General features: G+C 40.6%; 1 protein-coding gene across 1 annotated transcript in view; it reads right to left on the reverse strand.

Moving 5' to 3' along the window:
• Positions 1–419: 419 nt before the first annotated feature.
• Positions 420–26,047, reverse strand: part of RAP1A (RAP1A, member of RAS oncogene family) — a 64,707-nt gene continuing 39,079 nt past the window's right edge. Inside the window, exons 2-8 of the mRNA XM_054564931.1 lie at positions 18,518–18,601; positions 14,583–14,651; positions 12,180–12,236; positions 10,554–10,694; positions 8,811–8,954; positions 3,675–3,790; positions 420–1,119 (exon numbers count right to left, since the gene is read on the reverse strand). Of these exons, the coding sequence (XP_054420906.1) occupies positions 3,704–3,790; positions 8,811–8,954; positions 10,554–10,694; positions 12,180–12,236; positions 14,583–14,651; positions 18,518–18,574 (555 nt within the window). The 5' untranslated portion in view covers positions 18,575–18,601 and the 3' untranslated portion in view covers positions 420–1,119; positions 3,675–3,703. The remainder of the gene's footprint in view (positions 1,120–3,674; positions 3,791–8,810; positions 8,955–10,553; positions 10,695–12,179; positions 12,237–14,582; positions 14,652–18,517; positions 18,602–26,047) is intronic.

Below are 26,047 nucleotides of genomic sequence, written 5' to 3' on the forward strand. Positions count from 1 at the left end.
TTCACTGGTGGACCTATACCCACAAATTAACAATGGCAGAAGCAGTCCCTTGATGAAATTACAAGCCATGGAAGATTTGCAAAAGTTAAACCCTGATACAGTATTAAACTTATCTTTTTACATATAAAAATAATACACAGTGGGATATTTTATTCAATAAGATACAATCTTTAAGATCAAGAGAGAATATACAAAACTATTTTATGTAGTCCGATGCATGTTATTGTATAGTAGGAATAAATATACCTGGAACGGACAGGGTGAGGTCTGTTTTTAGAGAAATCACCAGTTACTCAGGGATTTACAGCCAAGTGCTCTGCAGGGTCTAGGCAGAAAGGAGCTACTTGTTGCATTTAAAATGATGTAGTCATTATAAAATAAAGGCCTTACATCTATAAACAATAACAAAAACACACAAACCAAATGAAAATGTACTAAAATTTAATCATTCATAAAAGCTGTAATTTAATCTGACAGTAAAACACAAGAAGCAATATTAGAGTTGGTTTAGTATATTATATATTTTAGCTTTGAAAGCCATAGAAATCAGTTATCCCAGTTTTTTTCCTATAAAAGACCCATTTTTCCAAAGCATTATGCACAAACAATTTTAATTAGAATATAATGACAGAATGATATTTCATAATTTTTAAATATAAAATGAAGTCGATGACTCAAAAAAGTTATCTGCTGTAATGAGTCTGAGGGGAAATTTCATAATCTCTATCATTGCAGATATAAAGTATAATGGTTCGACGTTTTAGTGCTTGACAGGAGGAATCATGATAAAAAGGTCAATATGAAATCATCTGATTATAGTAGCAATATCTAACTTCTGAAATGCATCCATGCTCTTTTGTATAATCATATTAGAAGTCAAGTATATTTATTTTCACATCTGTTATAACTGCTATTGCAAAGGAGAAATACTATTGTCTTATTTTCCAAGAGATATACACAGAGCAAATTTTTTTTTTCTCCAGGGAACTTGTGCAAACCAAGATAAGATCTAAATTCTTCACATAATATATAAAACAGGAGAAGCCTCTTCAGATTTATTTTTTGAAGTCTGGAATGCTGGCACTTTCCAATTAGGCAACAGTTCTTCATTCCTGTAATCTAAAACATTGAACAGATACAGATATAACATATGTGTTAATCTCGCGATGTTAGAAGGTAACAAGCAGGCAGATACCTAATGACATACAAAGAAACAATGGTTTTGGCGCATCGTTACTAGAGACAAAATTATATTAAACAGCTCCAGTAACAGGGCTTTAAAAATGTTTAAAAACTAGTTTTATTACAGTGTTTCACAATATACCTGATGGTCCTGTCTGTGAAGAGGAAAACAGTGATTGTTTCACTTCTATCCCATCATCACTTTATTTTGGAAGTTCCTTTCCACTAAGGAACAGCATCTGCCTGCAAACACTCCCTATGGGAAACGCTTTACTCGACCGTCTCATGACCGTACACATTAGGGTCACGACTTCCCACACAGGCAAGGATAAGAAGAGGTGACACAGGAAGAGCTGATCCCATATTTGAGGGCAGAAGACTCCCACATCTTACTGTTCAGCATAAAAGAATTAGGTCAAAGGAAGACTTTCCCGAAAAGGAATTGCTCTCCTAGGTCTTTAAAAGCGGCAATATTAGAGATTAAAAACGTCGATCCCGTATCTCAGTACAAATGGATGAACACGGCCCTCGTGCCCGTAACCTCGACAAGGCGCTCTGCCAGCCAAGCACTGCAGCTGCTGAGGGCTGGCGCCCAACAGTCGCAGGGAGCGCCGCTGACTCGGCGGCTCCACTGGAAGCTGGTTACAGAGCAGAGCCTAACGACTCAGGCGACCGGGATGCAAGTCCGATCTAGGCCAAGGTCTCTGTCCTCTGAGGCAAATCCCACAACCGCCGCAGGGTGTGTGCGAGTGAATTTTCACAGCAGGCCAGGAGGTGGCACCTCTTCCTTTGAATGTGAGTTGAACGGACCCTTTTGAGAATTAGAAATTCAACTAGGACCAGTCAACGTGAAGGCATGAACAAGCCAGTCAGCTCTAAGAGAGCTAAACGGTGCGCCTCAGGACACAAACAGAGTCCTCGTTCGCCCCACCTCTGCGCACCAGCGATTTTAACAAGAATCACTTTCCAGGAGCTGAGGGCTTCCAGCTTTGAATCGGCATCTCACTAACGGCCTACGGCCATCGTTCGGCCCCAAGCTGTCTTTCCTGAATCCGACTCCCAGAGGCGATCACATGCCCCCTTCTCCTTTCTGCCCAGTTCCCTCTACTTCCTTTTAAAAAGGGGGTACAACTATTCAGCTGCTTCCCTTGAGGGGGGACCCCCGTCTCTGAGGAGGCGCGCTCCAGCCGACGGGGGCTCTGGAAGAGGCAACCTACTAAACACACCCAACAGGCAAGAGCCAGCGCCGCCCGCGCTCAAGTAGGAGCTGCCGACTCTCCTCTCAGCGGGCCGAGTCTACGAGGCACATCCTAAATCCACTGCCTAAAAATATTCTTTTATGGCATTGCTTACAGTTAATGAAGATAAGCAGAAACTGTTCGGGGGATTCAAACATACAATTAAAGAAAAACAAATGGCCCCGCGGGGCCTGATTTCTCACTTGACGGGCAGCTTCAATGCTGGCACTAATTCCTTTCCAAAGGGTTCGCTTAATGAAAACTGACGCGGTGACGTCGACGGCTACATAGAAGCCTCCAGATAAAACATCTGAAAGAAGTCAGCCCATACTTGAGATAAAAGAACCCCCAAAACTACACTGATGCAGCTCCATACATGCAGCGGAATGACACAAGCTGACAAGACCCACGATACAGTTGGGGAGGAGCTGGAACTCAAACTGCTGGCGGGTGTGTAACTGGCACACCTGCTTTGAAACACTTTTTCGTGGTCTCTACTAAAGCTGTCCGTCCACAGAGTGTACAACCTGGCACGTACCGAGCAGAACCACGTGCACACAACAGGCTCACGGAGGTCTGTGGGAGGACGTGCACAGCAGAGTCGCCCGTGTGGCTCCCGAGAAGACCCGGGCGCCCACCCACACGCCGAACCCCGTAGCACGCTGCTCGGGCAGCCAGTCATGCAATAAAACAGGCCGCTGCCAAATGCAGTGAGGATAATTCTCAGAAGACCCACATTTTCGAGTAAAAGAATCCAGACATAAAATAATACATGTTTTTGTTCACATTAAATTCAAAGAGAGGCAAAACTCCTCTGTGTTGTTAGCATTTAGGGCAGGAGTTCCATCTAGGGAGGAAATGCTACTGGTAAGATATACGGACGGGTATGTTCACTTTAAATAACTCATCAAACGTGCACCTGAGCCTTCCTGTAAGTCAATCTGGCCGGAATCTGGGAGTGACCTTGGTGGGCATTCTATTCCCTCCGCCACTGTTGTTTGAAGACCGCTCTGTACCAGACACGGGGGGCACTGTGGTGGGCAAAACAGACCTGGGCCTTCCCTCAGACAGCTTAGAATCTCAGGAAGGGAGACAAACTACTCAACAGAGGAGCCTATCTACAAATTAGGTACCACGCTTACAAGTTACAGATGCCTGGAAATACCCTAACAGGTGCAGCGGGGAAGTGGTTAAGGTTGGGGACAGGCCAAAACAAAGTGAAGAGGACCAGAAAGGCACGTGCCCCACTCTTACCTGGCTCAGAGCTGCTGCTCACTGCGGGTCTAAAGCAGCAGACAGGATTTCTTTTTAGGCTTCTTCTTTTCCACTGGTGTTTTCCTATTTATCTGTCTGACCAGGTCATAAAATATCTAAATAAAAGCAAGAAAAAGTACTTATTCAACCAACATTGAGACCTTGTTCCACAAAACAATCTTGATTCTGTTAAAAATTATTCTGCTCTTGGATCTGAATCCTGCTGCTCTGTTTTAAAGGCAGGCTTCTAAGAAGCCCCAGCTGACACTCGGTCAGGGTAACGCAGGGCTTCCCTGCTTACAATGAGGGGAACACGCTCACCCTGAGATATTCGATATCAAATTAAGCAAAAGAATGAGTGCAAAATAAGATAGCAAAGTTATCTTCTTCATGGAATCTTCGATGCTTGAGAACCTAATTATTAAGAGAATAGATAATGTTCACCTTGAAATCCTCGTATTTCTTTTTTAAAAACTTCAAACTCAGAGAAAAGTTGTAAAAATAGTACCAAGAATTTGCATATATTCTCTCCCAGGTTCACCCACTAGTAAGATTCTGCCATGGGACCACTGCTCCCTCTCTCAGCACACACATGCGCACACACACGCGTGCGCACACACTCTTACTCTCATTCAACCATCCACGAGCCGTCTGCATAGCACCGGCTCCTTACTGAGTGTGCGCTCCCTCAGAACGAGGACATTCTCCCACACAGCCCCAATCACATTACAGTTGTCACACTCAAGACGTTTAAGCACTGTTACGTCACTCTGTACCGTCTATAGCGCGAAATCCAATTTTTGTCACTTATCCCAATAATGCCAATTCCCCTCCTCCTCCCCCAAAAGGATCCATCCGAGATCACGTATTGCATTTAACTGCCTGGAATAACCTGGAATAGTTCCTCCACTTTTTTTGATGACACTGTCTTTTCTGAACAAAATGGCTAGTGACTTTCTGGAATTTTCCTTGATTTGGGTTTGCCTTATGTTTCTGCATGATTAGATTCATGTCATATATTTTTGGCTAGAATAGGACAAAAACAATTATTATGTTCCTCTTAGCCCATGATTTTTGTTTGCCCGTTTTCAGTGATGTTAATTTTGGTTAAAATGAAGAAAAGGTCTGTGACCCTTGATTTAAAGTGGTCACATTATTATTCACCTGTAATAAGCAGTGCTTTGTAGAAGAGTATCAAAATGTTTTAGCTTTTAGGGGAATTATAGTACAACTGGCAAAATCTAAATTATGTGCTAAACATGGACTGTGTCAATATCAATTTTTCTGATTTTTAAAAAAGTATTTTTTATTTTACTTATTTAGAGAGAGGGAAAGGAGAGAGCAAGAGGGAGCAAAACATCAAGGTGTGGTTGCCTCTCAGCCGCTCCCTACTGGGGATCTGGCCTGCAACCCAGGCCTGTTCCCTGACTGGGGACCAACCAGTGACCTGTCAGTTTGCAGGCTGACGCTCAATCCACTGAGCCACGCCAGCCTGGGCAATTTTCTTGACTTTTAATAACTGTATGTACAATGGTTGTGTAAGACAATGTCTTTCATCTCGGGTACATGCACTAATTCAGGAGTAAAGAAGGCTGCTATGCAAACGTGACAAACTGTTAAACACTGATGAATCTGGATGACAGGGAAACAAAAATTCTTTTTATTGTTCTTACATCTTCTCATTAAGTTTTCAAAGTAAAATATTTTTTAAATTATTGGTCTACATTTTAAAAGACAGACTCAGATAAAACAGCTTCTATTTATTTTTAAAAATGGTCCTGAGATTATAAATTGTTAAGAAAAATACTACTGCATGCTTTATCCTAAACCTATGAAAGTGATATTCATTTATATTCTTTTCTTTCTGCTCCCTCTTCCCATCTTCTTTCAACCACTTAACTATTCTCTTTTGCTAAGAAAGCTGAAAACGCAGAATTTATGAACAAAATGGTTTTGTTTCACAATTCTGAAATACAAACTGTTTTACAACTCTGAGGCCCTTTAAGGACTTAATATGCATAAGCTATGAACATGCTTTTGTTATCTCCGCAGCCTCAATGCATACGCTATAAAATGAAAAATAATAAAAAGATAAACTGAAACAGTGAATGAATCAAAACCACGTTCCCCCACGCCGGCCCATTTGTTTCCACACCACACAGAATGGCGGCGGGCTCTGCAGGGACCACTGTCCTGGACGGCTTCTGTGGCGGACACTGTCTGCCTCAAACCGGGAGCCGCTGCCGCCGCACCAAAGCGGCAAGCGCAAGCCGCACTGTGTGCTGGGCGTGCTCAGAGTCCTCGGCCAGGCCCCTCATCTGCCCGAGCCACAGAGCTCTAAAGGGGTACGTGGAGTAATTTCTCAATCCCTCTGCCACTCCTCAATGAGGATGTCTTGATTCCTATTATTCTCAGCAAAGGACAATTAGTTCTTGACGGTGATTCTAGTATAGCCATGTATTACTTTCAAAACATACCAAAATGGCGTGGACAGAAGGTGAAAATAGGTAGGTAGGTAGATAACCAGAGACTTGGGCAGCTATTTAGCCAAGCAGTATGTCCTTGTACGACTTCAAAGTTGAGTCCCAGAGTTGAATTCTGGGCAAGCATGACCCCTCTACTGTCAGGCACTCAGAAATCTCACGTTTACAAGGCCTTAGTTATCTGGGGGACTATTAACTATTTGAGGGACTCTGTAGCTGGATTGTTAGGCTATAAAGAGAGGAGCATTAAAAAAAACCAAACAAAATGCAGCATGAATTTTGTCGTATTTTCCAAAAGAGTAAAGATTCTTAAATAGCTAATGCATTTAACTTTGTTTCGTTTTTCTATTTTTGTTTTATAAACCCTCACATCAAGGGGGACTTTAACAACTGCTGTGAAAAGGCAGTTCTGCTGCATTGGAAGCCACAACCCAGACAAAGATTTAGTAGCACGTAAGTTCCCATACACAGGTCATGCCTGAAAGGTAGGGAACAACGCCTGTCCACTGCGCCCAAGGGACCCTGGCCTACCTGCCCCAGCTGAGCCCTAGGGCTTGGTGGCTGGAACCAGGACGGGTGAGGGCAGGAAAAGCAAGGGACCAGAGCCCTGGGGCCAATCGCCCTGCAGGCGATGACCCTGTACCACTCTTACCCTACACGATTTTATCTCAAAGTTATCTTTCTTTTTTTCCTTTTTGGAAAAAAAACTGTACTAAAAATTAAAATTTTATGATTAGCCAAGTATTCCAAAATAACATCTATGAAATTGTAATTCCACAACAGAGAAAGCTGAGGCTGGAGGCATCTGCGCTTCCTCCATTTACTAGGCAGTGAGCAGCGACTGCCACTGCCGATCTCAGCAGGACTCACTCCCGCTGGGACGTAACTTGTCTAAGGAAGGAACAGTGGCTGTGTAACTGCTACTCTGGTGCCTAACACAGAAGTAGACACGTAGGCACGCGATACATGAGATGTAAGAATTTCTTATTTTTATGTACTTATTAAAATTGGTTTTACCTAAAAAAAAGGAAGTTTTGAGATTCTTGATTATCTGTAAAACAGAAATTTGCAGCAAGTTTAATTTTTTTCTTGGAAGATATTTAAAGTAATCCAGTTATTTCAAAAGTCAGACAGCACTCTACAACCATAATATTGGGTTGGCCAAAAGGTTTGTTACGGTTTTTCCATAAAATAAAAGACATTTTTCATTCACCAATAACTTTACTGATTTGGATATTTTGAGTATGTCAGCTATGTCCTGCTATGGCTTCTAGTGGGTAGAGGCCAGGGGTGCTGCTGAACACCTTCCAATGCATGAGACAGCCCCACGGCACAGAATTATTTGGCCAAAGGGTCAGTAGTACCAAGAAACTTTGCAAACCACTTCTGACACATTAGATCAGTCATCACACCTTCTCCATACACTGCACAAGTCTTTTTTTGCATTTCAGTCACATTTTTACCTTTTTTGAAATAATAAAGCATAATATGCTGAAAATGTTGCTGTTTTCCATCTTTAATATTAAAATGGCTACACAAGAATTGACCAATTTTGCTAAGTTTTTTTAAAATGCCTGCTGCTATGAGAGCAGTCACAGTACAATCTAACAAAATTGTTTTGAATGAAGTTAAAGACAACTAAGAAGGACCAGAGCTTAGTACAGAAAAAACCAAATGGACTTTTTGGCCACCCCAGTATCACTCAGGTAAGAACAACTTCCAGAACCGAAGGCCAGAGCGCACAGCAGGCAGACACGCTAGGCTGCGACGACAGCCTAACCCGCTCTACGCGTGTGTCTACGAGCGTCGCGGGCGCGAGCTGAGCGGCGACGGACCGCCCGGGATGCTGCAGAAGGCAAGCGCGCCAGCAAGCCCAGCGCCCGTGCTTCCCGGAGAAGAAAGAAGGTATTACATAAAAATGTTTATGTTAAAATTAACAAAAGCAAAGGGAACCTCAGGTTTCCACTTGGTCGGTGGGAGCAGTTGGGGACAACACTAACCCTTCAGGGACCCAGTGAGCTGCCGGCCCTCTACACCCAGGCAGGCAGCTCACTTGCTGAGCATTCCTGTCCACAGCCATGTTCTCAAGATAGTGGAGAGCTTAAGTCACGGACAAAAAAAGCCTTGTGCACCTGCTGCATCAGGCCGAAAAGAGAGTGAACTGCCGTCCACACTCAGTTGCCTGCCTTTGAGCTGTGCACTAGACAGAGGCAGGACTCAGACCACCACCTTCTGGGATATCCATGAGATAATGTGTTTCTGTATAATGTAAGTTCATTATAATAACTGATTTTTGTGGTTTCCTACAACCTATTCATACATATCTGCATAATTGTTACAATATAAGGGTGATGTGAAATTTTCACATAGCACTTCCTGGCATATTATTTAGAGGCTTAGCAGGACTTGAAACATATTCTGTAACTTAAACTTCATCTTTGCCAAGAAGGTAAATATGAACATCCTCATTACAGTCATCAAAATGATTTTATGCAAGCAAAAGAATACGGTTTCTAAGAATTAATGTTTTTTATAAATTAGGAGAATCAAGAGTGTTTAAAAGAATACATTTTTTTCTTATATAGTTTCTGGCTGTTCACTTAAAGGAAACAAAAAAGGCGTTTGTTTGTGCTGCCAAGCAGTGCGAGGTTACCTCATTAACGTTGATCTTTGACTTTGCAGAAGATTCTAAAAAGGCACAGTTACACCACTGTCTTGCTAAATTCTGACCCTGTTCTTTGCCAACTACTCGCTCATCTTCCAGGTCACATTTATTGCCAACCAAAATCATTGGAACCTGTGGGAAGGAAGAAACAGAAAATGAACACTAACATACTTGTTATTTATCCTTTCATAAGAACGCAACTACCGGCCACCCAATGGAATATATGAGTGAGGACTGCACGCTTCACCAAGAGCTTAAAGAAAGCAAGGGTGTATATGAGCACTGGGTCGGGGGGCGGGAGAGAGGGCGGATAGAAGGGGAAGAGACACAAAAATTATGGAAGAGATCCAACTACACTGACCTGCTAATTACTTTAAGAATATAATCCCAAAATTCTCGTGGGGGCTGCTAATGACAGTTGAATTCCAAACAGAAAAATCTGTGTACAGAGAAGAAGGTACTCTTGGGCCTAACTGTGGTTTAAGTCCTTCGCCTCACTGTCCCATGAAGGCCAGAAGCAGGGGCAAGGCCAGCACGGTGACGTGATGTGGCAGGCTCTGCCTCTGCGTTTGGCACACAGACCTGAAGACCAGTTCAGGTGGTCGTTAAGGAGAAAAGAAAGGCGATGCCTCCCCTCTTTCTGCACACCAGAAATGCTTGGCTCTGTCTATCCACACTCCTTACTTTCAACAAAACAGGTTGCTAACAAAGTATGCAACATCCTTAGTACAAAGGTTTCCAGAAAGCAGTTATTTTTGAGGTGACGGACATAATACAAAAGAAAGATTTTAAGGGACATGGTGTATCTTGTACCTAAAAGAGGAGATCATTGTGAATTAGGTGAAACACTAGGCACCTACAACTCCATCATTTTCAGTTTGTTACATGCGATAAAGAGATTAACATTACCTGAGCTAAGTGATTTGCATATAATTGCCTAAAACAGAATTGTCTTAGGTAAATTAGTCATGGGAAGGAAGAGAACTATTCATTAGGTTATTGTTGGTCATGAGTCATATAGCATAAATCCCTCCCACTTACAATATTACCAAAGTTCAGGTCCTGAGCAGGTGCGCATGTTCCCATTAATAATGAGAGAGAACACACCAAACAGAAGGAAGGGGACAAATGAAATTTTATATCCTAACAGATATAACTGAAAAAGGACACTCCGTGGTTCAAAATTGAAGTGAACATGTAAAGCATACATTTCATCTTTGCAAAAAGGTACAACAACAATATCAATGCTACTCACCAAATAAGACAAGAACTCTAAAAGCCCAGTTAACTAAGATCTTTAACATTATCAAAAAAATAAAAAATCCTGTACATAAAAACTATACCAACAGAATTTTAGAAATAGCAACAAATCATTATGGTTCTTAATAGCGTTCTTTGACCGCTGTTTCCGACACAACTACCACCTCTCCCAGCTCAGCTCGAGTCCCCTTCTGCCACCAGGTACCCTTAAACCCTCTGCTTCCTCCTGTGCTTTATGCCCACATGGCACAAGCATTTTACCATTCATGTTCGTCCTCGGTTCCTAACTATCTCAATAAGCATATAATTTGTAGGTAAATTTAGAAAGTTAAAATTTGTTTTTGGTCACAGGGGCCCCTTTATGCATGTGGTAGATAACCTCCAAATACTCTATTGACAGAGAAAACAGACATTTTTTTATTTGGCCACAGAGAGATGGCAGTGTGTCTTGCAGAAGAGAAAAATACTTACATCTTCTGTATCCTTAACCCGTAAAATCTGTTCCCTCAGGTCCTGTAAGTCATTAAACGTGGACTGAGCTGTAATAGAATATACTAGTGCAAACCCTTGGCCATTCTTCATATACAAATCCCTCATGGCTGTAAATTGCTCCTATAATAAAAATATGCAATTACAAACATGATTTCTTGAACACATACTGGAACAACTTAAATCAGAATAATCACAAGTGAGCTACTGCATTTGTTATTACATGCTTTATAAACATAAGACATGGCATATGGTTTCTAGAAACTCCTGACATGATGATCTTGCTCCCTACTTACATGACTAGAAACAATGAAAATAAAAAGAAAAATCTTAACCTCCTTAATTTGCTTTTGTGTGATTTAGAAAAAAACTGTATATCATTCCTTTTCATTATATAGACCCTAATTAAATTATTTTGATGCTGCAAAGATGAACTCCAGGGCAGTGTTGTCAGGAAAGAGAAGTCCAAGTACTGCACCCGGAGGCTCTCTGTCATCAAGAGGTGGGGGAGATGAAGAGGAACGGAAAGAAACTTCGGAGTGACCAATGATACAGGTAGAAAACCAAGCAAGTGTTGTGTCCTGGAAACCAAATGAACAGGTAAGAGAACAACTACGTCTAAGGTTGCTGAAAAGTCAAGGGGGCTGAAAATATACACAGGAGATTGTTTAGGAGTAACAGGCCATTGACCTGAAGCTTAGTGAAGAGGCGGCTGAGTAGATGAGAATAATCAAAGATGTTCGGGTAAAAGGACTGCAGGTTCCAATGAAGTTGCAGGATGTGAAAGGAAGTGAGACGAGAAAACAGGAAGTGGTAAGTGGGGAGCAGCACGTGAAAACGAGACTGGGTGGCTGGTGGCGTTATAGTTACAGGAGTGGCTGAAGCAGGACGGAGGCCCGGGGACTGACAGGCCAAGCTCCTCGGGCTATCAATCTGTAACATCTGGAGAGAGTCTACCTGGATATAAAAATCACCCAGAATTCTGACTGAAGCAGTACTGAAAAGAGTGAGCAAAATTCCTCCAGGAGCAGGAAGTGGTCGAAACAAGAGATCCTAATGCTATTATACTAAAAAATCTTCATGGAATAAGGAGTGGTCTGAAATAAGATATACTAATGTTGTTATACTCAGTTACAGATAAGGAAAATGAGGCTCAAAATAACCCCAGCGTTTTGATAGAAAACGTGCCAGCAGCCCTCTGAGATGTTAGAATACATTACTAATAAAAAGCAAAAGCAATTTTTATTAAAATGAATGGCTATGGGGCCAAGAGACAAAGTCTTAATTAAACCCAATGAAATACCTATCTTTACTAAAACTTTGGATTTAAAGTATCCCTTTTTTTGAGCAGTAATAGCATCCTTACCTGAACACAGGGAGAAGAAACCCACCACACAGATTTTATAGGTGAATTTGACATACAATTTAACAGTGAGATGTGAACTTTAGGTTCATCACAGATGGTCTCATGCACACAGGAATATTTAAGAGGCCTTACATTTAGATAATTTGTTCTTAATCAGAATAATTACTTTTACTTCGAGGAATTATTGATGATGTAACCTGTTCACAAATTAAAATCTATCAAAACAGGAGAAGCGTCCTTACCGTTCCCGCTGTGTCCAGGATTTCGAGCATACACTGTTGGCAATCTACTTCAACTTGCTGGTGGGGTGGGGAAAAAGGAAAAAGGAGCATCAAAATGTCATTCTGTTTTCCTCCCCCCTCTTCTCTCAAAGTGTATGTTCACAACTACTCAGCCCTTCCTCAGTAGATTGGGCTACTGCTTGAGACTTAACTTGATGTAACAGTAAGAACAGGAGGTCCCAGGCATTTTCTATTAATGTTACAGAAGCCAGGACTGCTGATGCTGAGTTTAGATGTTTCTGACCACTGTAAACTCTCGATAATAAAAAATAAAGGTATTTTTTATTATTAGAAAGCAAATGGTCAAAAATGTATAACAATGTTTATATTATCTCTAAAGAAAACAAAGCACAAAATTATTAAATAACTCATAATGCAGATAGGTTTTGGGGCAAAGAAATTTTGGCAACTTACCATGTTTCAAGTTGTTAAAAGTTTTACTGAAATATATTATATCCCAAATTTAATACATTAAAAAATTTTAATTTAAGAGCTAAAGGGGGCCCTGGCTGGGTATCTCAGTTGGTTGGAGTATTGTCCCAACACGCCAAGGTTGCAGGTTCAATCCCCGGTCAAGGCACATACAAGAATCAGCCAATGAGCGCATAAATAGCAAATCTTTGCTTCTTTCCTCTCTAAAAAAATCAATAAATAAAATTTATCAAAAAAATAAGAGATAAAGGGAACACAGAGGTGCTACTTAATAACACCGAACTCATATAACCCTCTAGGCTTTTAGAAAAAGGTACTTCTCTGGAAAAGCTGTGTGCGGAAGATGAAATTTTATACACTGAACTTTTATTCCCAGTATTTTATAAAAGAAAAGAAGGTTGGCCTAAAGAAAGTATCACCTCTCAACTGTGTGGAAAATTTTTAATAAAGAAGGGATTAAGGAAAGTGGTCAATCTCCTGCATTCCAGGTACAGATCTCCATGTGTAAGTAAAGCTTTAACCAGCAACTTATTTGGGGAAAATTTCAGCAGTGCAACACTGTCTTCTAAAATTAACCTGAGGACTACTTTAAACCCTGCTTCTGTGTCAGATCAGGGACTGACGAGCACCACTGGTGGCCACAAATTCACGGTGCCACCTACTTACGGCATGAGCGTGGTAAGCTACCCAATCCGTAAATAGGCAGGTTCAATGAATAGTGAATCAGTCCTGCAGTTTCTCAGAGTATCTAAAGCACAATTTTGTATCCAATTTACAGATAACAAAACTGCTCCTCCAATATAGCCTGATGAACTTCATTTCCTATTTGTTGAAAGGTAGGTTTAATCTTTTTTTTTGGGGGGGGGCGTATATTATTGGCTGCCACTCTTTCTTATAACTCTAGGTTCCCCCACCCTCCTTAAGGTTTGGGAAATAAAATCATAAAAATTCTCTACAATTCTAGCTAGCCTTGTAATTAAATAGTATTTTTTTTGTCAAGATCAACTTTTTGCTTTTATATAAGCTTTACTTTGTAGATTAACAACAGAACTGGGCAGACCGAGAGCCCCCCTACGCCTCCCCCGGCTCCGCCGCCGCCCCACCGCCAGCGCTCCATCAGGCAGCCGCACCCAAGCCGGCGTCGTCCCAATCAACGGGCCTCCTACCGCAACACAGCCTCACCAGGCCGAGTCCGCAGTTCGTATATTGGCGTTCACTCTTGGTGCACATTCTGTGGGTTGGGACACATGTGTAATGACATGTGTCCACCCTTACAGTATCACACAGAATCCAACAACTAATTTTTTTATAGTCTAAAGATGAAGTATTATCTTTAAAGTTATTATCTAACTAAACATAAATAAAAACTTCAGTCACTGGAAAACCGCAAGCATAAAAGTGATCTTGATTTTAGTTCACAAAAAGTTTGTCAAAAATATACCTACTAATTTATGTGCAATTTTCCTACATTAAAAATATTCCTCACTAGGAAATTGAGTATTTTAAAGAACAGGTTACTCAGATCCCTATAGTTAAGCAGTATTTAATAAGAAATATTTTATCTTGGTGAAACTTTTAAAAACATAGAGAACATCTGCATCATTTCTCAAAGCTATTTGTTTGCAAGATTTTATTCATTTATTGCTAGAGAAAGGGAGGGAGAAAGAGAGGGAAAGAAACATCAATGCATGGTTGCCTCTTGCATGTCCCCAACTGGGGACCTGGCCCAAAACCCAGGCCTGTGCCCTGATTGGGAATAGAAACGGTGACCCCTTGGTTTGCAGGCTGGCGCTCAATCCACTGAGCCACACCAGCCAGGGCTCTCAAAACTATTTTTAACAAAGTATTGTTAAACCAATTTTGTGGATCAAGTTTTAAAGTTGTAAGCAACTACTTTTAAGCATGTGCATGCTTACAAGTTTCACACTTTACCTTTCTGTAGGAATCTTCTATCGTTGGGTCATATTTTTCAACAAAAATTCCCTGAACGAACTGAACTGTCTAAAAAAAGAAAAGAAAAAAAGGCAGAAAAAAGTTAAGGACCTGAAAGAAAAATCAACCCTTTTAAATGTTACTTAACCTCTGATGTGGAAAAGATTAAATGACATTATGTGAAAATTCTGGGTAAACATGCAAACGTAAAGTATAAATATTTTTCAACACAAAGACACACTGGTAAGAGCATACTTATTATGAAAGGAGGTGGTCATGTTAAAAACTATAAACAGTGCCGTTGTTGACATACTGTTAATTGCTGTTTTAAAATACAACAAATATACAAATAATGACATATTCTAATATATTAAAAAATGAAAATTATCAGTAAACTCCTATTATTCCTCTATGTATCTATAGTAACTTATCTCATGCTCTCAAAGGAGACAGACAAAATGTTCTAAATCTCAAAGTCTTGAACCAGTCTTTCTTACTTGGGGCAGAAGGGAATTAAAATGTATGGAATTTATTAAATTTATAATCACATTCAAACTTTACATTCACCTCATGTGTTTTCCCCATTTGCCAGCTGAGATTCAAATGTACACTGTCCTGGTTCCAAAGCCTTATGCTTTTCATTGAAAAATGTGGCCTACAAATCTTTTTCAGATTATCTACTTCTATCACTAGGATTTCAGTAAGCACAGACAAGAAACTAGGTATTTTATCATTTGACAAATGAAAAGAAGTACAGAAGATGATTGTGAAATATTTCCTGGGCAGCTTTAAAACAGGATTTGGTCCATCACTGCTTAAAAACAAGGCTATGTAGGCTGAGCTCATCCACATTGAAGTTACCCAGCGGAGTACTCTGTACATGATTTCAGCTTCAGCTACACAGATTAACTTGAACACAGTAAACTTCAAATGTCTTTTTCCTACTAAGCTTCTTTTCTTCAAAGGGAACTCAGGATATAACCTACACCAAGAACTTTATTTTTATCAAGGATTTAATCACCTCATCTTCTTCGTGCTACATATAATTTAAATATATAAACTTACCAATACGCTTAGGTTAGAGCAGAGGTTCACCATATGGTTCAGGGCAGAGATTTAGAAAAAAACTGTTTTCCTAATAATACTATAACACTCTCTCTCTCCTAAACTTACAGTGGAGTTTTTCAAAGGGTATATATACAGGGTCCGACACAAATAATGCTCCTTTTTTATTACAAAATCATAGGATGTAATTCTGTAATATAACAATATCACACTCAAGCACACCATATGACATTTTAGGTGAAATGTTCAAATTAAAACAATAAATTATCACACTCATATTATTACTGTACTGACCACACTCAAGCAGGCGTTACTTCTGCTGGACCCTGTATAACACAGGCTTTATGCAAGAAATTGGACACAGAAGCAGGTACAAGAACCCAAGTCTTTCTACAAGCCAGTTGTTAGACAAGAGACTTGCAAAAAAGACAACCCCCCACTTCTCACTCCTTTCTTATAAAAGCAGGCTCTCCTTACTGTTCCGAACCTCACCCTCTCAGTTCTCAGGGACTTCTCGTTCACTCACGCAGACTTCTGTTTCAATCCTTCACTTTTCCCACTGGATCCTCTGCTTCCTTCCTCACCTACTGCCTTTTCCTAACCATCACTCTCTCCTGCTATAGCCTTGGTTTCCCCTCCCCTGGATTACGGCCCCCAGAATACTAACATGCTCTCCCATCTCCCAGCCCAAAATAAACACCTCCGCTAACCCCTCAACCCCTCCAGCCCGGCCCCCGTACTCGGTCCCCTCTCATAAGCAAGCTTCTTCACCGGCCTCCGAGAGAGGACCCACGACCTCCGCTCGCGTTCACTCTTCAGCCCGCCTCAGGACGGTTACGCCGCCATCGCTGACTGCAGCTGCTTTCATCGAGTCCAGCCACCTCCATGTCCCCAGACATTTCCTTCTGCCTGACCTGACTCCTGGCTGTCAGTCAAGTACAGACACAGTCTTCACATTCAGGTACAAGACATTTCCTTCTACATAACCGGGATCCTTCAGTTCTACCCACTATTCAATGGCTGAGAGGTCCTCAGGGCCCAGTCTTGGGCTCTCTTCTCTCCCTAGATGACCTTATTTATTCTAACGGATTTTTATTTTTAATTATTTTATATTCATGGACATGGATAAAGTGCAAAGATACAAAAGAGTACGCAGTGGTAACTAACCAACCCTACCTACCACCTCTGTTCCCCACTTTGTTCCCAAGGAAGTGACTGTTACCTGTAGCTTCCTTACCATTGCAGAGGGTAGTCTGTGCATTTGATGTCTCTCTTCCTCATCCTCCCTTTTTTATGAAACACAAACGGTAGTCTACTCTGTTTGGTACCCTTTTGCTCCCTACATAATATCATTATATACCTATATATGTAGAGCCGCTATATTCTTTTTAGTAGTTACATAGTAGTCTACTCAAAATATGTTATTAAAAACTTACTTAACTAGGCACTTAGGTTGTTTCCAAACCCCTGCCACTGTGAAGAATGTTGCAATGGACATCCTTGACCACATCATTTTGTGAATTTTGTGGGGGAATAAAATTCATATAAAGATTTGCTGAATTAAACACTATATGCTCATGAAATTAAATACCACTGACATATTCATCACATCTCCAAACATATCAAGTCTCTCTTTTAAGCTATTACCTTGAGGAGCCAGTCGCTTATTTGATGTATTTACTCAAACAGCTCACAAACATCAACTTTGACATGACTTTTGGTTTTCACTCTACATCTGCTAACTCCCCAGTGTTTCCCTCCTATTTAAGTGGCCCATACACAGAATGAGCAGCGCAATCAGAACTTCGGGAGTCATCCCTGAGAGCTCCTTCTCTCCCTGTCCCCACGTCAATCCAGCGCTAAGTTATGTCAGTTCTACCTCCTATTTAATTCTCAAAACGTCTACTCTTCCCTTCTTGGCTGCCACGGCCCTTGCGCAAGCCCCCCCTCCCCCCGACAGCAGTGAGGTGCGCTGCCTGAACGCCCGGTGGGCCCCCACTGGCTCTGCCTCCCGTTCAAACCACTCTACACAGAGCAGTCCAAGTGCCCTCTTTAAAACACATCCATTCCGTCACCCCTCCCCCGAGACCCCGTCTTCAGTGGCTTCTCATCGTCACTAGGAGTAAGTGCCACGCTCTCAGATGGCCTTTCAGCTGTAACCTGGCCCTGGCCTGCCTCTCGCCTCATTTCCCTCCACTCCCACTCTTGCCCGTCCGGCCCCGGCAAGTGCAACCGTCCCCTTAGTTGTTCAAATGCTATTAGGTTCGCTCGCCACCGGGGCCTTCCTTAACAATCTGTACTTTTCTTTCAAAGTATCTCGCTGGCAATTATAATCAAGTGGTTCTTTGCTTAATCGGGCACTTATCACAGCTTGTCCAGGATGACGTAAGCTCCATGAGACTGGGATGATTTGTGTTTACTGTTACAACCCCAGAGCCTGACGTTGTCAAAGCTCAATAAATACTTACTAAATAAATACAGCGTGCACACACAAACACCCACCTTCATTCCACTTAACTCTGGGGTAAAGGAGTGGAGGACCTACTCCACTGTAATACTCAGCCTCTCCAACTGGAATGTAAGCTCCTTAAAAATTAAAAAATCTTACTCCTCTTTGAATCATGAACAGTACTGTTTGACATATTGTAGGAGCCAATAAATATTTGGTAAACGAAAGCATGAATGAGCCACCATTATCAAACTACACACCTGCGGTTACCAAAAGAATCCCTGGCCCCTCTGGGCTAGATATAAGCATATGAAAAAATACTGCCACCTTTTCTCTTCAGTGACTTGAAATTTCAAAGCAAGAAAACATCAATGTTCTTCTTGTATTATGCTAATTAGTTGTAGTCAGGTGGCTAACTTACCAGAGCAGACTTCCCCACGCCTCCTGAACCAAGGACCACTAGCTTGTACTCACGCATGATGTGGTCTGTTTAAATACTGACAATCTGGGGGGAAAAGAAAACACCAAAGATTACTACTGGGTTGGCCAAAAAGTCTGTTATGTTTTTTTCTGTAAAATAAAAGACACATTTTTCATTTTCACCAGTCACTTTATTGATTTGGATATTTTGAATATGTTGCTATCTCCTGCTATTGGCTTGTAGTGGGCAGAGGCCCGGGGTGCTGCTAAACATCTTCCAAGGCATGAGACAGTCCCACAGCAAAGAATTATTTGGCCAAGGTGCCACAGTACCAAGAAACTTCGCAAACCACTTTTGACACATTCAATCAGTCACAGCACCTTCTCTATACACTGCACAAATCTTTTCTTGCACTTCAGCTGGTTTTTACCTTGAAATAATAAAGCATAATATGCCAAAAATTTTTTTCCATCTTCAATATCAAAATGGCTGCACAAAAATTCACCAATTTTGATTATTTTTAAATGCACACTGACAGCTGCCACAATACATTCTAACAAAATTGTTTTGAATGAAGTTAATGACAACTAAGCACTACTAGAGTCACAGTACAGAAAAAACATAACCAACTTTTTGGCCAAGCCAATATATTTGCTCAGATTAGCCTAAGAATGTATCACTGTTACATGAAATAACATGGATTTTATTTTTGCTTGCTTTTCTCCCTAAGACTATCAAAGCAAAGACAGAGAGGCTACACAGTAAAACTATGCAGAGAGCAGGTTTTAACATAAATTTAAAGGACTACTGCCAAGCATTTTAATTCATTACATATCATCTTTGATTAGCCTGTTCATACTTTTAAGACTTATCAGAAAATGAGGTTAAAACCAGCAGTTACAATTATAAACTCAATTACTTATGAAACTCTCATTTAAACAACTTATATATTTTAAAATGTTTACTCATAACCTTTAATATAAAGTACATGCTATTTAATTTGCTTGAAATATCATATAATAATTCTATACTATTTTGTTCTCATTATTGTACTGTAACTGAACTATGTTAAATGTTACCTCAAATATTATTAAGATATGAATGGCAGATTATGGATAAAACTGTTAAAACTTATTACAGAGGTGGGTAGTAGTAATATACTTCTTAAGGCTCAAATCGCTACAAAGAAGAAAAGGAAATACAAGCTTTATTTTCTATCTCCATGATTATCTTAAAAGTTAAAAAGGCAGGGAAGAACTTCCAATGGCCATGATGGACGTTGTAGGAATGAACTTTCCATCCTACAACAACAGCAATAGCAAACAAAATACATAAAAACAAGTGTTTTCAGACACGGTCGATAAGCAGCGCAGGTCGATAAGCAGCGCAGGACCGAGGTCTCGGAGAGGCGGGAAGGAACTGCAGGGAGACCACCCGCGGCCCCGGTCCTGCTGGGAGGCACCGCTCCGACTGCGGTGAGGGAGGGGAGCTCAGGCAGGGACCAGGGGCGCACCAGGAAAGAATGTTATATTCAGAAAATTCCGGAAGTCTGCACAGAAGTCTGTCCACTTGAGTTTGAAGCCAAACACCAAACCAGGTATGCAGAAGGTAAGATAAAGAATAAATAGGGGTCTACAAGCCGAACAATTCCCAGAGTGCTGCGAAGTAATGGGGTTCTGACCAGAAAAGTCCTCCTTGTTGAAATATAGGCAATTAGTTCAACCCAGAAGAATCATACTTGAGGAGATATTCTAGATGCTTCCTAACAAAGCTGAAACACAATCTTCAAAAGTTTGGAGCCAATCCACAGGCAACTCAACTGCCTGTCATAACAAAATCCAAAATTCTTTAAAAGAAAAAATATCCACCATACAACATTGTAAAACTTACAATGTCCATTTCATCCAATAAAAAATTAGTAGACTTGGGAAGGAGAAAGAAAATGTAACCTTAATAGGGGTGAAATGAGTGAATTGTAAACAGTCCCAGAAATGAGATGATGAGGTAGTAAGGACTCTAAAACTGCTATTATAAATATGCTCAGGACTTAAAGGAAGGTATGAGAAGAGAAATGATAGGAGAAAAAAGAACCAAAATGAACTTCTAGAGTTCAAAAATATTATCTGCAATAAAAATGTCACTGGATGGGATTAATAGTATACTAAATACGACAGAAGAAAATTGCAGAGAACTAAGATGCAGACAGAAAAAAGGTGATGAGGAGGAGGGTAAATAGGGAGTAGAAAGGGGAAAGGGGAAAGGAAAGAAGAAAAAAATAAGAGAACCATAGGACAGTATCAAGCTATCCAAAAGATTTTCCAAATTTGGTAAGAAACATAAATCAACAGATTCAACATATTCAATGAGTCCTCTCCTCAGTATAAATACAAAGGAAAGTACAAGGCACAATAATAAAATTCCTGAAAAACTGTCAAGATGAGAAAATGTTATTAGAAGAGAAAAAATTTAGATACAGAGGAACAAAGTTAAGAAAATATGTAGACTTTTTGAGAAGCTATGCGAGACAAGAAAATGAAACATTTTTAGAATGCTTAAAGAAAAAAGTAGTAAACCTAGAGTGCTAAATACAATGAATATATTCTTCAAAAATGAAAGTAAAAGTTTTCACAGACAGAAAAAAAAAGGTGGCGGGGGGGGGGGGTTTACCAGCGCACTCTTACAGCGCAAAGGAAGTTCTTCAGGGAGACGAAAATGCTGAGACAGAAACTTCAATCTGCACAATCAGGGACACATCACAGAAACACATTCAGCAAAATAAGCCAGACACAAAAGCCTGAACACTGTATGATACCACTTAGATAAAATTCTAGGAGAGAGAAACTGCATTACAGTGGTGTCAGGAAGCTGCTTGGGACCAGTGGTGGGAGGGCAGGGCTGATGACATTAAAGGCACATAAGGGAATTAAATAATCTGTACCTTTATTGTGGTGGTCGTTACGTGGGTGCACACATTTATCAAAACGCATTGAACTGTACATTCAAAATAGGTACATTTTATTGCATGTAAATTATAGCTCAACAGAATCAACTTCAGAAAATTCAATGAGAAAAAAAAAGGAAAATTTCTCAGAATGCCAATTATATTCACAGTGTTATGAACTGAACGCACCCTCTGCAATTCCTGCCTTGAAACCCATGCCCTAATTCCATGGTATTAAGAGGAGGAGCCTTAGGGGAGGTAACAAGGATTAGATGAGACCACGAGGGCAGAGCCCTGATGAACGAGATTAATGTCTTTATACAAGACCTAAAGAGTGTGCTTCTCTCTGTGCCTGCCTAGTGAGGACACAAGACAGCTATCAACAAGCCAGGAAGCAGGTCCTCACCAGACACTTGATCTGCCAGCACTTTGATCTTGGACTTCCCAGTCTCCAGAACTGTGAAAAATAAACCTGTTTAAGCCATCCAGTCTATGGTAATCTGTTATAGCAACCCGAACTGATTAAGTAACATAGTAAGGATATTAGTAGACTATGCCACAGACACTATGGCAAGTATGGTGGTGGTTCTGAATCAAACGCTTACAAAGCATCTCCTAGGCATCATCAGTTCTATACTAGGTGCCAGGGACACAAAAATCAAGAGCATGTGTTTCCCATCCTCAAGTAGCTCACAGAGGAAGAAAAAACAAATGACTATCATATGATGTGAACAAAGTTATTACAAAGACAAAATTAGAGGGTTGGGGAGGGATGGAGGGACAAAGAGTGCAAGATAGTTTTTCAATGCAAGTTACGTAAGAGCTAGGTGAACTGAATCGCAACACTCCAGGTGTGCAGGGAAGGGCATTCTCAGCAGAAGAAACAGCCTGAGCAAATACTCTAACCCATGAAATAGAGAAGATCCAGGAAAGAGCACATAGCTCCATGTGGCTAAAACACAGGGTATCAAAAGGTCTAAAGACTGAGGCTGCGTATGGGGACCGAGTAATGCCTGCAAAGGCATCTGCCATATTTAAAGAGTTTACACTTTCAATCAATGGAGAGAAAACTAATTTTTTTAAAAAAGTAATATAGTTAGATATATCCTCTAGCAAAACAGCTGCTAACAGTACGTTTATCAAACGGACCGCAGAAGAGAAGGTGAGGAGGCCGCTGGACAGGCTCGGGAGGGGAACGAGAGAAGGCTGCGCGGGGCACCAGGGCTGAGGAGGGATGGGCTCCTGAAGGCAAAGCAGAGGGGACCCCGTAGCCGATCCCAGGCTCTTACTAAGGTGAATGAAGAAGAGCAGAGGACAACTCCTAGATACCTAGCTGGACAAATCAGGTGGCTGGTAGCATGCCTCCCATTAAGGTAGGAACTCCAAAAGGAGGTTCAAAAACAAAGTTAATACTTTCTGCCAAAAATTCAGTTTAAGTTTCCTGAGGAAATAGTAAAGTGGGAGAAGTGGACGCTGGACACCCATCATCCTATAACCTCTACCTGCATCAGGTGATTCTCCGATTTCTATGGAAAAAAAATACAAATGGCTAAACACAAGAGCATGAATTTCACCCAGACTGATTCATATAGAGCTGAAACTCCCTTTCTAGGCCCCAGCTGATTCTTAGTCTGAGGTCCGCTGTCATTTCGTCAACACGTGACTTCAATCCAAAAAGCACATCTTTCCAGAGGGAATGCTAGTACAGCAAGGCTCATTTATACTCTCCAAGTTGCCTCCCAGGGCAAGAACATTCAGGGAAAGCACTCAGACGCGGCCAAATTATTTTGGGTATTCTGCAGCAATAAAATATGTGGTCTCTGTGCCTCAAGTAAAGTGGCAAGATATTCAAGTTCCAAAGTCATTTTTCATGTATACTGTATGTACAGAAAATTATTTTCTTTACACGTAACAAACACCATGGCTTACAAATGTAAATCTATACGCACACATGCAAATACAAAAAATGTACGACTCAGGTAAGAAAACATACACACACACCCCCAATAAGAAATAACGTGAATTAATATTTTCTTTTTAAAGGGGTTAGTTCTAACTCATTACTGCCAAGTTAGAAAACCACTATGTTCTTCCAAGCAAATCCCATGCCTTTTTATGGAAATCTCTGTGCCCTGCACTCCCAACACAGCACCAGAAAATTTCTCACTCTGGTTAGGATTCCCTGACAAATAAGGAGGGTGAGGATAAACATTGTACTATGTTTAAATTTTACTTCAATCTTGAGGCCTTAACATTATGGTCCAAAGTTATAATATAGCATTTTTTTTCTTTTTCCTTCAGCAAAAGAGCTTCTAAACTTCCCAAAATAATGTATAACTTGATTGTGACACAAATTGATACCAACTTTGTTTCTGTTTTTAAATATGTACACTAAGTAATTCAAAGACAAAACAGTTTCTCCACAACTAAACCTAAAAAACAAAACTTATTAAAGAAAATTGAGTTGTGACAAGAATTTTTAGAGGAAAAAAATGTTTACATTAAAGAACACTGATGGTAGTTTCTTAACATACAGTTATTTTGTTGGTTATATTTAAGTGTTTACAGAAGTCATGAATATTTTAAAACTTACAACTGACCACAACATGCTGGGGGGAGGGACTGATGAGTAAATATGGAAATCATGATTAAGATTTCACTTTCTAAAATACGAAGTGTTCTTCATAGTACATCATAATGGAAGTTTAACTTTTTTTGTGCCATGAAGTCACATTATTTTTTCATTGAGAGACTTCTTGATACTTTCTTCTCCTTCTCAAGACTAGTACTTTGGGAGGAGAATGCATACAGAGAAAAAATGAGATAATGTACTTATATATAGTTTATAAATTAGTCTTCACACTCTTAAAACCACGCACAACCAACCCAACAATACTTCCTACCCCTTTCCACAATGAAAGGAGATAAACTCCTGTAAACAGAAGAGGCCAATATGGATTCCCAACAAAAGGAGACAATCACAAATTTGAGGAAAACAATTTGACGGGGGCAATAAATTCAACAAACAAAACAGAGTTCAGGGGGCCTATAAAATACTGTAAAGTAAACATAATATCCTTAAAGAAATCTGTGAGGAAGACAATGGAAAACTTAGAAAATAAAATATGACCATCAAAAAAAGTTCAGTAGATGGGCTGAAGAGAAAAATAGATACAGCGGAAAAGCAAGTCTGTGCACCAGTACACGGAACCCACCCAAAGAGTGCAGAGCAAAAGGGTGGAGAGACAGAATGTATGAAAAGTAAGAAGGATAAATCCCAAGTTCTGCCAGCTATCTGAAAGGAAGTCTAGAAACTGAATAGGAAAACCAAAGAAATAATAGTAGGACACTTCCAGAGGCAAATTAAGAAAGTTGGGAATCTTCAGATTTTTTAAAAAAATTATTTATTTATTTTTAGAGAGAGGGGAAAGGAGTGAGAAAGAGAGGCAGAGAAACATCAATGTGTGGTTGCCTCCCATGTGCCCCCCTACCGGGGACCTGGTCGCAACCCAGGCAGGTTCCCTGACTGGGAATAGAACAGGCGGCCCTTTGCTTCGCAGGCCAGCGCTCAATCCACTGAGCCACACCAGCCAGGGCAGGAATGATCAGATTTAAAGTGCCCAGTGAATGCCACTATCATCATCATCATTATCATCATCATTCAAGATTTACAAATGAAAATATTGCAGTTGAAACTTCAAACCACCAAAAGTGAAGGCAAAATCCTAAGAAGTTTCTGGAGAGAAAAAACTGTATCTCCCCACCCCCTGAATAAGTGCAGGGTTAGCAGACAAAAGAGCAGAAGTGCTGCTGTCTGACTCCTGAGGCTGGAGAGAGTGCCAGAGCTGCCCAGCTGCCCTGAAGCTGCCACTCCGGAGAGACCACGGAGACAGGGTGCCCGAGGAGCTGCAGCTTTGCGGGCCCTCCCAAACTATGAACAACGAGGCCTTCAGGATGACCCCAGACAGCCACCATCCGAGGACAACACCCTGAGAGACCTCAGGCCAGACCCACCCAGCTGAGCCAGTCCCTAATTCCACAGCCAGGAAACTGAGTGATAATGGCTGGTTACTGTTTTAAACTAGTACATTCTGGAATGGGTTAATAACTAAAAATAGAAGGAAAAAAGGAAAAATAAAGAAACAAGGAACAGATGGACAAACAGAAAATAAATGGAAAGATGTCAGACTGTCCAAATATATCAGTAATTACATGAATAAATATTTGATAGAAAAAAATTAAAACACAAAGCAAAATATGTAAAGCAAAAGTTGATAGAACTAAAGTGAAAACTAGGCAAATACACAATCATGATTAGATTTTATCATTTAACCCAACAGAGATATACAGAACACCACACTGAACAACTGCAAATTACACATTTTTTTCAGGTGCACATGGATCATTTACCAGAACAGACCATACAGGGCCACAAATCGGGTCTCAAAAAATTTCAAAGGACTGAAATCATACAGAGTGTATATTTTAACTATCATGCAATTAAACAAAAAATCAATAAAAAACATCACTATATAATCTCAGAATGATTGTAAGTTAAACAACACAATTATAAATAATACAAACAATAA

Source organism: Pteronotus mesoamericanus, unplaced genomic scaffold (assembly GCF_021234165.1).
Source record: "Pteronotus mesoamericanus isolate MK-2021 breed Mesoamerican mustached bat unplaced genomic scaffold, CSHL_Meso_final scaffold_99, whole genome shotgun sequence".
Taxonomy (NCBI): domain Eukaryota; kingdom Metazoa; phylum Chordata; class Mammalia; order Chiroptera; family Mormoopidae; genus Pteronotus; species Pteronotus mesoamericanus.